At 34.2% G+C, this 16,268-nt stretch overlaps 1 protein-coding gene across 1 annotated transcript; it reads right to left on the bottom strand.

Annotated features, from left to right (window-relative positions):
* Nucleotides 1-369: 369 nt before the first annotated feature.
* LOC125350047 (UPF0711 protein C18orf21-like) lies at nucleotides 370-1,475 on the bottom strand. The gene has a single exon (XM_048344302.1). It carries the CDS (start codon nucleotides 1,398-1,400, stop codon nucleotides 816-818), a length of 585 nt encoding a protein of 194 aa, XP_048200259.1. The 5' UTR covers nucleotides 1,401-1,475; the 3' UTR covers nucleotides 370-815.
* Nucleotides 1,476-16,268: the final 14,793 nt, after the last annotated feature.

The raw sequence follows: 16,268 nt of genomic DNA, 5'->3' as shown, positions 1-16,268 counted from the left end.
TTTCTTTTCCCAGTCTTCCTTCTATAGCTGTTTTTTTGTTGTTGTTGTTTTTTGGCCAGTCCTGGGCCTTGGACTCAGGGCCCGAGCACCGTCCCTGGCTTCTTCCCGCTCAAGGCTAGCACTCTGCCACTTGAGCCACAGCGCCGCTTCTGGCCGTTTTCTGTATATGTGGTGCTGGGGAATCGAACCTAGGGCCTCGTGTATCCAAAGCAGGCATCCTTGCCACTAGGCTATATCCCCAGCCCCTTCTATAGCTGTTTTAAAAGTCTATATTGGGTATATGAGCACACGTACTGTATTTATCTTTTGAAGTCTGGCTTAGTTAACTTAATATAATTTTTTTCATTACCATCTATTTTCTTTTCTTTTTTTATTATATAGGTTTTATTTGTTTGAATTTTACTATAATTGTGAGCATGACTGTGAGAAAATACGGACACACTTGGCTCCTCTTCTGAATTAGCAATAAAATTACCAACATATGGAAGAAGCTCAGGAGTGAAAAGACCTTCTAAGTCTCAATTTCCTTTTGGAAGAAAATGACATCAATAATGAAAATTGCAAAAACAAGAGGATAAAGTAAATAATATTCAATGGCCACCTATCCTTTGTTATATATTTTTTGGTCCTCATAACCACCTCTGAGGTTTCAGTTACTCAATCAAATGATACATTCTCCCTATAAATACTGACGGCTGCCAGAAAGTTTGTCCTTGGACTGAGTTTCCATAAATTTAAAGAATAAAAGTAAAAAGGTTGTTTACTAATTTTACTTTCAGGAATTAAGACTATACATTTCTTTCAAAGTTTCCTCTTCACAGTGAAGATAAGAAATTTCTGAAGTCGGCCTTTGGAATATTTGTAGATTCATTTTGACTAAGCAACATTTTTAGTTGAGAGAAATGTTTCTTTCTTTTGCTCATATTCTTTGAGGAGCGAATGGGTGTTGATTGTCCGGATACAGGTGTTCTGAAAATCAATGCTGGGCTCTTGCTTTCACAACCAGCTACACCAGGATTTTGATTTGCAGAACGTGGAGTCTTCTCTGGCCCCATTGGGCTGACTTTACTGACAGGACTGGCAAGATTGCTTTTCAAGGCTGACAAAAAGCTTCTACTTTTACCAGGGTGCTTAACTGTTCTGTTGCTTGTTTTGCAAATAATCAACAATACACTTTTGGAGTTCTTGTACTTCTTCACAATTTTTGCTGCTTTGAAACTGAGTGCATAATTTCTTGCTTGTTGATTAAGAAGTTTCTGTATTTTGGGTGTCAATTTGGCCTTGGGTTTGAGGCGCACTCGAGCATTATCCAAAATCAACAACTGAAAAACAGTATGGACATGTTCCTTCAAAGGTGCTATTATAGGAGGTAGCGGGCTTGGCCCAGGCAGCTCTCGCATAGACTTCACGCCGCCGCCTCCAGGTAGTGCTTCTGCCTCATCGTCCCAGCCGCGGCCTCCCAACTTCTGTGACAAGGGATGACCCATCTATTTTCTTTCAAATGGCAGAACTACTTTCTCCATTTTTGTGTCAATCCTGAGGAGTAATAAGGGCTTTGCTCTGCATGTGTTCTACTATTCTACCTGTGCCTTCAGTCTGCTTTTTGCTATTTTGGAGATGGAAACCTTTTTTATTTCATTTCTTTATTGTCAAAGTGATGTACAGGCAGGTTACAGTTTCATACATAAGGCAGTAAGAATATTTCTTACCCAACTTGTTACCTCCTCCCTCTCACAGACTTTTCTTTCCCAGGCTTCAATTTCCAAACCTCTGGATCTCATCCTCCTGCTTAGAAAGTGTGAGCCACTAAATCCTGATAAGAATTTCACACTTCATATAAAGTGCACATATCACATTTTTATATCCATTCAACCACTGATGGATGCCTAAGATAACCTCGTATCTTGACTAATGTGAATAATGCCTGGGTATGAAGATACTTCTATTGCATGATGCATTTAATCCCATCCAGTGTATATCCAGGAATGTAAATCATACGTTTGTACTTTAAGAAGTTAATCCTACCAATGTATAGGACATTAAGAGAGAACTATTTTACAATAATGTATTAACTATAATGAATGTAAAGTGTTAAAATAAGTTATATCTTCTCATTTAAAGTTGCTTTTTTACTTTTCCTTATATATTTATTCCAGTTTTGTCTAACTATAGTGATCATTACTCCCGTGTGACTGTTTCATATTCTTCACTTTCTTTGTAGTAAGAGGTTTTAATAATTTGTGACTTTGAGGGGAACAATTCAGGCGAGCAGTCCATCCACAGGATAGCAAATAATTCCCATCATTCGAAACACCCTGTGAACTCCAATGTTGAGAGCATGGGCAGCTTAGTGGTAATGTGTAGAAAATGAAATAAATAAAATAGATTAATGAGTAAATAAATATCAAAAGCTCCTCAAATTTTAACTATCCTTCGGTCTTTCTCTTCCATAAACCTCTTCATACTTTGTTCAATATTTGTTATTTTTCTTTCTTTTTTTTTTGGTTTTCATGTCCCTGGGAATCACGCTTCTAAAAATAGTAAATATGAAAGTTCCAGAACTGAGAAATATGCATGCCGTGGCACTGAAAACTCTGAAACTTGAAAAAGAGACAGCCCAGAACTTGCTACTCATTCTTTTGTTTTGTAAATAAATTAGATACCAACTACTCACTTTGAATGACCTTACTTCACATAGCATATGACTGCATAGTTCTGCAAATATGCATAATAAACTCCCCCTTTTATAACTCTGTTGTCATTTTTGCAAACTCAGTGAATAGGAAGATATTTTCTTCATTGTAAAATATTTATCATACCTCTGTGATATATCCCCATGAGTTCAATTATTTTCTCAACCACACAATTTAACTGAATACATTAAATTTTACGGGTGCATCTGAAACATATTTGTGCAATTTCAAATTATTAAAATAAGATTATAATATTCTTTACAAAAGTTCCTCAAACATTAGAGTATGTAGTTCTTGTCTGTGAGCTGAATTTAATTTCCAGCTAGGCAAAGTCATATTTTATCATCTTGTAGACATAGTGAGGAAGAGAGTGTTGAAAAACACAAATGAGAGTATCGTGCAAAATACATAAGTAAACTGCACCAAGAACTGCACAAGGCAAAGAGAAGTACTATGCTAACTTGGCAGGATGGCAGGTATAAGACAGTAATCATCCTGAAGTCCCAATAAATATGAAAATGGGTGATATCAGTGTAAAAATGCCAGAGCTGCCCTCCTCCAAATAAAGTTCAAAAGGCACACTACAGGTGACATAAGGGGAGGGGAGAGAGAGAGCTTTTACTTTTCTGGTGCAACTCTTTCCCCAAAGGACAGGAGGAGAATTTTAACAATTCTCTTATACTTTCTATTTAATCAAGGCATTGCTCACTTGTTGCACAAAGCCATTCATAGTTTCCATTAGGAATAATTTTCCTAATTGTACAAATTGTCTAAAGTACAACAGATATAAAATGAACTTATTAGTGACAATCTTACTACTTTGCTATAAAGCATAATCTACATCATCTACTGTTTTTTCCAAGTTTTACCTAGCTTAAAAATATTTCACAAATAGGGTAAAATTTTTAAATGCTGCTATTTTATTCACATTGTGTTATGCAGCAGAAGAAAAGATAGAACAATGTGGATTTATCGGGTCCAAGTACTCCATGGCGCTGCATCCAGATTATTTATTTATTTCCTGTGGCTATGTCTGAAAGACCCAACTGAGCTTTTTTAAAATAGATACCAGATCCTAAATACCTGTTCTGAGTCAAACCTTCCCAGGGTAGTGGCTTCAACTCCCTGATTTAAATGACCTGGGGTAGAAAGGGCATTTCTTATGATCAATCAGCTTTGGAAACCACACATCAAATATAATTCTTGTCTAATAAATATAGAGCATGGGAACTATATCATATCAAAGAAGATACGAATTCTGATTTTGATAATAAAACTTAATATTTTCCAATTGCCATCCTAATGTTAGCAAGTTGTGTATTTTAGCTATTTTTTCTAAATTACAATAATAAATGGTCTTTTATTAAAATTACAATAAATCCGTCTTTTATTCATAATCACAAACATGCAGGAGTAAAACTGAGTAGAGATTGAACCCTACACAAGTCCATTTCTCTCACCTAATTGCTATTGCTGAGAAGATGCTGAGCTCATTACTTAAATTTCCACCTCCTTTCCAAACACGTCCTCTCTTGTGGAATCGTTCCTCCCCTCCCCAAGCCCTTTGCCTACTTTTCCATTCCTTTTGCTCATAGCCCTTTGATTCATTTTATTGCACATGCAATTTCAGAACATTTAAATTACTTTCTCATGGAAGTTTTATCTACTTTTTCATTATGTACAATTACTATAGATGTGCATATTTTGTTTTCTTTACAATTGCATTTATTTATTCCACATAAAAGATCCAATGAATAAATCTTAAATGTACAATTAGATGAAACCTGACAAGTATAAACTCCTTAATGACTACCCAAACAAAACCTAAAATACAGAAAATTTCTACTAGCAAAAAACTTACCTGTGGTCTCTTCTTGGCATTGCCAGAAGTCTTCAAAAGCTACCTTGAATTATCTAGTTCTATTTATAGTAATTAAACCTTAAAAACCAGTTTATTTCATTTAATATTTTTGATGTTTGTGTATATTGTTAGTGTGCCAATAATTAATTTCTATTCATTGTTTATTTACTGTATGGACATACCATACATGAAAAACCAACTCATCTTGCACAGATGTTTGAGTTCTTCTAGTTTTAGTATGTAGAGGAAAGCACTGTTTTCACTTGAGTGAAAGTCTTATATTTTCATTGATAATAGGTCCATAATTAAGATGCAAATTCTGGCCAAAAGGAAAGTAATGGTTTGACAAATGTTGGTGCACCTGTTTACAGCCCCCAAAGGCAAGACTTAGTCTTTTTAATTGCTTTATATTCTTGACAATATTTACAGTGTTGTCAGATTTTTACCTGCTTCTGTTTTGAGTGGTTTCAACATTTTCACGGGGAGTGTGGGTGTTCTTGAGTGACAGATAGATGTATTGTGGATATTTTCTTCAATCTAGGCCTTATCTCTCATTTCACACATTGATTTTTGAGCAGATGATTTTAACATAGTGAATTCTAATTATTACTTTATTTTTATCTAACAAATAATTTTAGTACCTACTTAAAATTTTTATCTAAGCAAGACATAAAACCAATGGCCTTGGATACACTAAGCAAATGCTCTATTAGCTGAATACTTATCTAGCTACACACATCTAGCTACATGTCCAGGCTTTGAAAGACAAATATCTTTCTTTACACTGTAGAGTGTCTTCTCTTACAAATCTAAGTTGCTAATAAATATGAAGTACCCCCCCCCATTTGTAACTTCTTGTTCACAATTGCAAATTAATTTTTTAATCGTTAAAACTCTATTTAATTTGTCAAATTGACAGAAAGCTATGTTTATTATACTGTGTTTTTAATATGTTTTTTAGCTTGAGATGCCTTTGTGGATATTGCTGGTATCAATAATGTTTTCTGTTGCTACAAATTTATCAATTATACTAATCTTAAGAAAGCAAACCTATGGCTTTTTGATCTGTTCTCTCATACATTAATTTCCTTATTTTATTTATTATACCCTTTCTTCTCATTTTCAATACATGATTGCCTATATTCATTAACATCATAAGATGAAACTATAAATAATTGATTTTTATTCAATCCTAATTCGAATTATAGGCATTTACACCAATAAATAACCATATAAACATAACTTTATGGCACACTGAAACTTATTTGTATCTTTCATTATCATTTTATCATTTAGGAGAGATTAAGCTATAGTATCCCCAGAAACACTCTTTAACTCAGAGATAACTCACAATTGTAAGGTTTAATTTTCCAATGTTTTGACCTTTTCTAGCTATAGTTTGCCCTATTATTTTCAGGTGTATCTTGTATGATTAGAGAAGACACTACATGACCTCACATCTTAATATTTAATTGTTCTTTGTTTTATGGGTAGGCATTCTACCCATACATTCTACCTTGGTAAATACTCCATGTTCACTTAGAAACTTGAATTGTGGAGGTCAGCATTTGTGGGAGTGTTTAGGAGTCGATTAAATTAAATCAATGAAGGGTATTTGTGTATTTAGTAACAATATCCATACATGTCTCATTCTTGTTAGTGAGGAATTCATAAAGTCTATAACCATGATTGTAAGTGTATCTATTCCCCTACCTAAACTCATCATTTCACTAGTACCTAATTTGAAATTCTGTTATTCCATGTATTTCCAATTAAGACTATGGTTCTTGATGAAATAACCCTGGTGCTAATGTACTATCAACTGCTTTGTGTTGTATGGTGCTGGAGATGGAACCTAAGGCTTTGGCCAGGCTAAGCAAGGGTTCTACCACTTGTGCCATGACCCCTGAAATCAACTGTTTTAAATTAGATACTATTTTATTTTGGAATCTACCTTATCCATTTTTATTGTGGTCATTCCAGCAAGTCTATTATAACATTTTGTATACAAAATTGATTTTCACTTTTTTATAATTGAATGGGCCTGATTTTAGATTTTGGCTTGATTTTTACACTTGACAATAGAGAACATCTGATTTATCTCATTTGAAAATCTCTGGCTTTATATCCAGAATATTTGATCTATTTCTTGTGAAATAATTATTAATTTTAGATTTTGTTTTATTATTTTGTTGTTTTCAGTTTTTTTCCTTTTTCTTTGTTTATTTTTATTAGAGCACTATCAGAGCAATAACACTTATTATTTCTAGTTTTCTTGTTATTATGAAGGTGTTACACAGAGGGGTTACCATTTCGTAAGTCAGGTAACGAGTACAATACATTTTGAATATTATCACAGCTTGTTTAGATTCTCCTAGTTTCCCCTTCCCATCCCTACCCACAATTGCATTTTCCACATGGTGTATATTGAATGTTATGATTGCATTTATTCACTCTTCCTCCATTTCTGTGCTTCCCCTTTGCTTCTACTAAAACAAACAAAAACAAACAACATCTCCACCACCACCAATAACAACAAAAACAAACCCATCATCCCACTTCCTGGAATTCCTTTCAATAAATAACAGTTTCAATGTTCAAAGGAGTTAAGTCTTTCTGTTCGTCCTCTAAGAGTATCCTCCTTTATACTGTTTGTGAATGTCTAGAGTCCTTTGTTAGTTACCAAGTGCATTGTATTTTAGATCTAGCTTTCACATACGAGAGAAAACAAGCACCGTTTGTCATTCTGAGCTTGACTCACCTCAGGATGATTTATTCTAGATCTACACCATCCATTTTGTTGCAAATGACATAATTATTTCTAGTACATGAATAAAATTTTATTGTGTATATGAACCACATCTGTTGATTTTATTATGGGGCACTGGATGTTGTAAATATCACAGCAATGAACATGTTTGTTCTAGTGTCTTTACCATATCCTGACTTGTAATATAGATGTCCAAGATTGAAGAGCATACAATTTTTTAAAATTTTTGGTCTATGGTGTGTATGTGTATATGTATATGCGCATGCGTGTGCATATGGGTGTGTGTAAAATGAGTATTAATTTGGAAACTTTTTGCACTAATCTTTGGTGTACCTCCACTCCCACGTCTTCTTCTGGCAATACTGGTGTTTGAATTCAAGGCCTTGTTCTTGATAGGGAAGTGCTCTAGCATTTGTACTGTGCCTCCAGCCCTGGTACTCTAATATAATCATTTCTCTATGTCTCCAACCCTGGTATTCCAGTGTACTCATATAACTTTTTCTCTTGAATCAGTATAGCTTCAATTATTCCTCTAGCAGCTCATATTAATTTATATCTATCATTGACACTTGCTGATTTTTTGTGCATTTTTACTCATGAGATTTTTATAGGGCTCACTTTATAGTTTGTATTTTCTTTGAATATCTATATCAGTTTTTTCATCTTTTTGGTAAATAAATAATTTCTCAAAGTCAATGCTATAGTAATTCTCTAAAAATATATGTGTATATCTACATGTATTGTATATTTTTCAAATATTATACTTTATAATGCATATTCCAAAATATATCTACCATCGAACAAAACCTCTTTGGTAATCCCATCTCATATTTTACAAAGTAATGTGCTACAGTAATGACTGTATCATCTTAGAAGTCATATTAAAGAAACAGAAAATTGGAAAAGAAAGTTTATGAATGGTAATTTTTTTCCTCTGTATTTTCATCTGCACGGTGAAGTAAGTTCACTTTCCTTTCTCTCTATTTACTTTTGGAATCACAAACATGCTAGAATGACATTAGAATCAAGGGAAATGTCTTCACTAGAATTTCAGCATCTCATAAGCAAAGTGAACCACCAGCATGGCAGCCACATCTCTCTCTGAACTCATGCTGCCAAACTGACATCCTCTTCAGGGACTCCAAGAATGAGGTGTTGGTTGATTGATTGCTGGCTAAAGAACTTTGAAGGGAGAGCCTTAAAGTGTATGAGGGAATTATTCTAGACAGATTGGGACAGGCGTCTCAAGCATGAATGGAAGAATGCAGGCCAGAAGGTAGGTACTCAGTACTCTAGAGAAATTATTAAGTGAAATCTTTTCTTAACCAAAGATAAAAATGTACAAAGCAATATGCTTTCATTTAGTTCTTCTAAAAACACCAGTTCTATTAGTCCTCTCCATTGAAAACTCAATTATAAAGACAGATGCATAGGATTTCAAGAATGTATAGGGTGAAGTTGTCAAATGTTAATTGATTTCCAACTATCCTGGAGCTATTTCTTATGAAATAATATTCCAGGTAATATTTCAGTCTCCTGTAACTGTCTTTCTTCTGGGAATGTTCATGGATGTGTCTGAAGTAAGAAGGAAGGCCTAATGGAAAAACACAATAAGTCTGACTCATGGTATTGGACATGAGAGTTTTGAATAATAGACTGAATGTCTCAAGTTCCAACTCTAATGAAATTAGACCATCTGAGATCACTCATCCTTTATGGGGCATCAGTGATGGCATCTCATTGTCCACACTGCATTTGAGTTTAAAATCTTTTAATATTTTGAATGAGCGTGATATTATATTTCCATGAGAAGTGGTATAAAACATGTTATTTTACTTTTATTATGATACAACAACATTTTACTAACAAGCAATAATGTTTACCCTCTAAAAAATTTGAAAATAAAGGCAACTTTTTATATCTTTTAGAATGAAATTTGTATTCCATATTTTCAAAAATATAAGTAGGTAAAGAAAAAAATAGGTACAGAGATTCAAAGCCAAAATAAGCAAAAAAAAAGACAATATATTAAGGTTAAAATAATGTTAAACCAACTGAAAATGTTCAGAATTGAACTGAAAAATATGTCCTAGTACTTACTCTAAAATTTTATAATTGATCCATTACAGGGCAAAATACAAAATGATTCCCATTTACTATACCAACGGGTAAAAATAAACACAATTTTTTATTTTTATTACTATTACCTATTAATAAATATTCAATCACAAAGCATTTATTTGATTTGGTTTATGATTCTTTGTATCACTGATAAATTTATATTTAATAAAATACTATTGGCAATGAAGATTAGAAAATGATCAATTGCAGAATTAAAATTATTTCAGTGCAAAGATTTCGACAGAAGAAATTTTGTGAAGCAAAACCAAGCAAGAGAATATTTCCAAAATCAGTATTTTAGACTCATACATACAGTTTTTGATTCTGATGCATATCAATTTAAATTAAATGAGTACTTATTGATATTTTAAATTTTTCTCATCACTTTTCGAAAACTAAAGTGTTTGGCTGGGGATATATCTCATTGTTACAGTGCATGCCTAAATCTTTGGGTTCCATCCTCAACTCCAGGGGAAAGAGCATTAAATCTATTTGAAGAGCAATGTTAATTTCAATTCAGACAAATTACCCAGCATTCCTAGGAAATCTCCTAAGATATCTTCAAAGTTTTGCTTGTGTGCAATCTGGCTGCCCTCCTAGGACCTAATTATGTTTTGTGTAATTGATTAAGTATACACTGAAAGAATAAAAGCCTGTTGATTCTTCTTCATCTACAATATACCTGTTCGAAATGTTCACTAAATATTTATTATGTATGGTAACATAAAAAATGCATGAATACTTATTTGTTGAAATAACATTAGATTAGATTTTGCTTATCTTGAATGAAAGGGAAGAATTTCAAGGGAAGAATTTTTATTCCTCACAAAATGTATATTATATTGTCTATTTCTCTTCATGTCTACTCTCCTATTCTGGCCAAAAAATGTCCTAAGTGCTTTTTTATTAACAGTTCTGATTTATTATGAAATAGCCAACCTTACTCTGAAAATATATACTAAAGCATATCAACTTCCTTCCAATTCTTTTCTTTGCCCTAATGAAACTCTGAAAATCTTGCCTGTGACTTAGGAGACTTATCATGTCACTATAGCTACCTTTTATCTGCAATCACATTGATCATTTCAAAAGAAATCCTTTGAAGAAACACTATCCTTTTCAAGTTTAGAGTCAAGTTTTTTATTTCATTTCCTACTGCTCTTGTATGACTGGCTCCTTTTCACTTTCTACTTATATTACATCTAAACTACTCAGAAAATGTTTTCTGCTATTATATAAAAACATTTTCCCCATCCTACTTCTTCTGTCTGTCTCCCATCACATTTATTCTCTGTCCCAGTACATGAATATCTTGCAGTAAGGTATTGAAATTTCTCCAGCACTGTTTTTTCTACTTAGGATTGCTTTTGTTACTTGTGGTCTTTTATTGTTCCATTTGAATTTCTGGATTGCTTCCTCTATTTCATTAAAGAATGGTGTTGGGATATTAATGGGTATTGCACTGAATTTGTAGATAGCCTCCGGCAATATAGCCATTATCACAATGTTAATCCTCCCAAATCAGGAGCATGGGAGGGCTTTCCATTTCCTTAGTTACTGCTTTAATTTCCTTTTTCAGATTTTTTAAGTTCTCATCATAGAAATCTTTCACTTCTTTGGTTAAGGTAGTTCCTAAGTGTTTTTGTTTTTTGAGGCTATTGAAAAAGGAGTTGCTTTCCTCAGCCTTGCTCTTTTGGTTGTTGGCATATATAAAAGCCATTGGTTTTTGAGGATTTATTTTATATCCTGCTACTCTGCCCAACTTTGGGATCAGCTCAAGTAACTTGGGAGTAGAGTCTATGGGATTCTTTAGATACAGGATCATGTCCTCTGCAAAGAGAGAGAGTTTAACTTCATCTTTTCCTGTTTGGATCACCTTTATGTCTTCCTCTTGCCTAATCGCTCTGGCTAGGAATTCTCATATTATGTTGAAGAGGAGAGGAGAGAGCAGACAACCTTGTCTCGCTCCTGATTTTAGAGGAAATGTCTTTAACTTTTCACCATTAAGTATAATGCTCGCTGTGGGTTTGTCCTAATTATATTCAGGAATGTTCCCTAGAATCCTAGTTTCTCCAATCCTTTTATCATAAATGGGTGCTCGATTTTATCAAATACTTTTTCATATCTAGTGAAATAATCATGTGATTCTTGACCTTGCTCAAGTTGATGTGGTGGATTACATTGATTGATTTGCGTATATTGAACCAGCTTTGCATCCCTGGAATGAATCCAGTTTGATGATCATGTTTGTTTTGTTTGTTTGTTTGTTTTGTTTTTGATGACTTGTTGAAGTCGATTGGCCAGAATTTTGCTGAGGATTTTTGCATTGATGTTCATCAAGGAAATGGGTCTATAGTTCTCTTTCTTTGATGAGTCCTTGTCCAGTTTGGGGATAAGGATTATATGAGCATCAGAGACTCTTTCAATTTCATTGAAGAGTTTGAGAAATACTGGTGTGAGTTTTGTTTTAAAGGCCTTATAGAATTCTGCCGTGAATCCATCTAGACCTGGGCTTTTCTTGGATGGGAGATCTCTTATTGCAGTTTCTATTTCATTGATGGATATGGGTCTGTTTAGTAGCTTTAAAGCTTCATTGTTAAGTTTAAGCATATCAATTTTTACTAGGAATTTTTCCATTTCTTCCAGGTTCACAAATTTATTAGCATATAGGTTTGCAAAAATTCCCTTATTATATTCTGAATCTTGGTTGGTTCTGTGGTGATGTTTTCAGTTTCGTCTCTGATATTGTTTATTTGGGTGTGCTGTCTTCATTTTTTGGTCAGGTTTTCTAGGGGTCTGTCTATCTTGTGAATTTTTTCAAAGAACCAACTCTTCGTTTTGTTGATTCTTTCTATGGTTTGATTTTTTAACTCTAAGTTATTTAATCATGATTTAATTTTAATTATTTGCTTCTGTCTATTGGCTTGGGGTTTGGCTTCCTTAAGCTGTTGAATTGATATTTCTCCAGTTTGTTGATGTAGGCACTCAGAGCTATAAATTTTCCATTGGATACTGCCTTTGCTGTATCCCAAAGGAGCTGGTACTTTGTATTCTCATCTTGGTTTAATGCCATAAACATTTCAATTTCTATTCTAATTTTTTCAGTGATGCACTGGTAGTTCAGCAATGGGTTTTTCAGTAATACACATATTTTTATTGTGACACTTTTTGATGTGTCTTGTAGTACTTACATAACATAACCAGATACTCTTTTATAGATGAGAAATAATTTTAAAAGCACTAATGTGCTATAAAATTAAAGGGAAGAATACATAAATTATATGGAGCTACTGAAAATACAATATTGGATTGATGTTTACCTAGCTAGGACAATATTTACAAGGTGTTTCCATGATTAATTCTTGGTCTACTCAAGACCTTGTTATGTGTGTGTTTCTCAATAGAAAATATTTCTGAATCATTTTGTTATTTGTCAAAACGTTCCACATGGCAGCTTGAGAAGACTATCACTAAAATTAAAAATCAGAACCAGTAAGCAAATCTACTACTTATACAGGGTTTAATTCTCATTGAACTCTCCTCCTTCAGAATAATGCTACTGTAGATGTCTTGTTCAGAGGATCTAGATTAATACTAATGTAAGTACTCTAAAATGTTTGAAGGACGTTTAAACACAGTGGTGAAGAGATAAGATCTGGGGAGAGATTGCTTTTTCAAATTCTTAAGAATTGCCACATTTACTTCTCCAGAATGAAAATCAAACTTTCTTCAGGAATCACTTAGAAAATTTCCATTTTTTCCTATAATTCAGGAATATCAAACTATTTTATTTCACTCATTAGATAGATTTTACCAGTAAAATTTATAAACGCTATAGTAATAAAAATACCTTGGTATTGGCACAAGAACAGGATGGAGGATCAATGGGACAAAACTCAAGACCCAGAAATGATCCTGCAGAACTATGGCTACTTAATGTTTGACAAAGGAGCTAAATAAATAGTATGGAAGAAAGACAGCCTCTTCAACAAATAGTGCTGGCAAAATGGTTTCAAAATCTATAACAAACTAAAGCTAGACCATTATATATCACCCTGCACCAAAATCAATTCCAAATGGATCAAAGACCTGGAGGCAAAATCAGATACCCTGAAAACACTACAAGAAGAAATAGGAGAAACACTTGGGTTCCTTGGCATAGGACAAAACTTCCTTAATAAAGGCCCAGCAACATGACAAATCAAAGAAAGGTTGGACAAATGGGACTGCATCAAACTGCAGAGCTTCTGCATGGCAAAGGACATAGCTTGCAAGATAAACAGAAAGCCCACAGATTGGGAGAAGACCTTTACCAGCCATACAAGGGACAAAGGCCTCATACAGAGAACTCAAAAATTTAAATTCCTCTAAAATAAATCCTCAAAGTACCAACAGCCCCCTCAAAGGGCTAAAGACCTAAAGACCTAAAAAGAGACTTCTCTGAAGAAGAAATGAGAATGCCCAAGAGACACATGAAAAAGTGCTCTATATCATTGGCCATAAAAGAAATGCAAATCAACACAAAATTGAGACTCCACCTTACCCCAGTAAGAATGTCCATTATCAGAAAAACTAATAGTAACAAATGCCAGAGGGGATGTGGCCAAAAGGGAAACCTACTACATTGTTGTTGGGAATGTAAACTTGTTCAACCACTCTGGAAAGTGGTATGGAGGTTCCTCAGAAGGCTAAACATAGAGCTCCCCTATGACTCAGCAGCCCCACTTTTGGGCATCTACTCAAAAGATTACAAGCAAGACCACATTAAAGCCACTAGCACAACAATATTCATTGAAGCAAAACTTGTCATTGCTAAAATATGGAACCAAACCAGATGCCCCTCAGTGGACGAGTGGATCAGGAAAATGTATATATGTACAATGGAATTTTATGCCTCTATCAGAAAGAATAACACTGCCCCATTCATAAGGAAATGGAAAAACTTGGAAAAAATCATACTAAGTGAAGTGAGCCAGACCCAAAGAAACATGGACTCTATGGTTTCCCTCATAGGGAATAATTAGTACACATATAGGATAGTCACAGCAGATCACAATAGTCCAGTAGCCCATATGAACATATAAGATGATGCTAAGTGAAATTAACTTCAAGTTATGGAAACAAGTGTTATATCATTGGTGTAATTATTTTCTTTTTTTCTTTTTTTTTTTTTTTTTTTTTTTTTTTGGCCAGTCCTGGGCCTTGGACTCCGGGCCTGAGCACTGTCCCTGGCTTCTTCCCGCTCAAGGCTAGCACTCTGCCACTTGAGCCACAGCGCCACTTCTGGCCGTTTTCTGTATATGTGGTGCTGGGGAATCGAACCTAGGGCCTCGTGTATCCGAGGCAGGCACTCTTGCCACTAGGCTATATCCCCAGCCCCGGTGTAATTATTTTCAACATGCCATGTGAAACTGTACCCTTTTATCTTCTCTCGTATGCCCTTCCTGTGGTTTTACCTCCACCTTCACTGTATCTGATCTTAGTGCCCTGGATACTGTATATACGTCTATTAGAACCAAGGAAGGGAAAGGGAATACCAAAATTGAGAGAAAAAGGATGAAAAAGGCAAACCATTCCAAAAGTAATACTTACAAAACCATTTGGTGTAAACCAACTGTACAACTCATGGAGAGGAGAGGGGGAGGAGAAGGGGGAGGGGGGAATGAAGGAGGAGGTGACAAGTTGGATAAAAAATGTACTCATTGCCATACTTATGAAACTGTAACCCCTCTGTACTTCACTTGACAATAAAGAAGAAAAAAAAAGAGAGAAGTTCTATAAGAACTTCTTGATTCCCACCCAATTTTATGCCTTATCATTTAAATTGTTATCTGTAAATTTTGACAGGCTTTGATTACTTTGATTTACAGAGAAATTGTAATTCTATATAGAGAAGTATCTTATTCATGTAAGATCAACTCAGGACTATTTGATGTAGTGGGAAAAATAGAATGTTTACATTAAGGCATGTTAGGAATAAACACAGAGAAGGAAAATTAATAAGAACATTTAAGGTACAATTAGTTCTTTGAGTCATTAAAAACTTAAGAATTCTCATTGTAACCATACTTGTTTCGGAAACTATTCCCTGTGGTTCAAATCCAGCCAGCATACCAACTCTATTCATAAATAAGGCTTTATTATAGGCCAGGAACCTGCTCGTATAATAACAAGCTTACTTAGAAAGTGTGAGATATAGTTTAAAGCCATAACTATCAAAATACATAAATGAATGGACACATATTTATACAATTACTTATTGAAAAATGACCACATGAATATTTACATTCTTCATATACAGCTATGTGCATTACCAGGGCTAAATGTTTCACATTGCAATTTTACTTGTGTGTAAGACAGAAGACATCTATCAGACAGAAGAAACCTAAAATATTTACCTCTCATTCCTTTAAAGAAAAATCTACCAAGCCCTGGCATAGTTCAATGCTTTCACTTCACAGTTAATGGCACTTAGTACTTAGATAACATGGCCTTGTTTAGGATTTGTCATGGGCTCTACATGTTAATTGCAGGGCTCAAAATGAAACAAATTCTTCAACTTTTTTCCATTGAAACCTTATTAGAAGAATGGTGCTTAAACAACCAGAAAGAGTAAATTATGTTTCTAAGAATTCTACTTTTACCTCCCAGTATGTGTGGCAGCTCTTGAGCAGTGATAAAGAAGAAAGAATTGGGTCAGGAGTTGATAGCATCTGAAATGAACATTGTCTAGAGAGTTAAACAAACCAAACAGTAGAAGAAATGTATCCAATGCCTAATGTATGACACTGTAACATCTCTGTACATCAGTTTGATAATAAAA

Source organism: Perognathus longimembris, chromosome 4 (genome assembly GCF_023159225.1).
Source record: "Perognathus longimembris pacificus isolate PPM17 chromosome 4, ASM2315922v1, whole genome shotgun sequence".
Classification (NCBI taxonomy): Eukaryota; Metazoa; Chordata; class Mammalia; order Rodentia; family Heteromyidae; genus Perognathus; species Perognathus longimembris.
This window is presented reverse-complemented; position numbering and strand designations above follow the sequence as displayed.

What these genes read in the sequence shown, in the direction of transcription:
- LOC125350047 (XM_048344302.1), bottom strand. Translation starts at nt 1,400, where the DNA reads ATGCGAGAGCTGCCTGGGCCAAGCCCGCTACCTCCTATAATAGCACCT.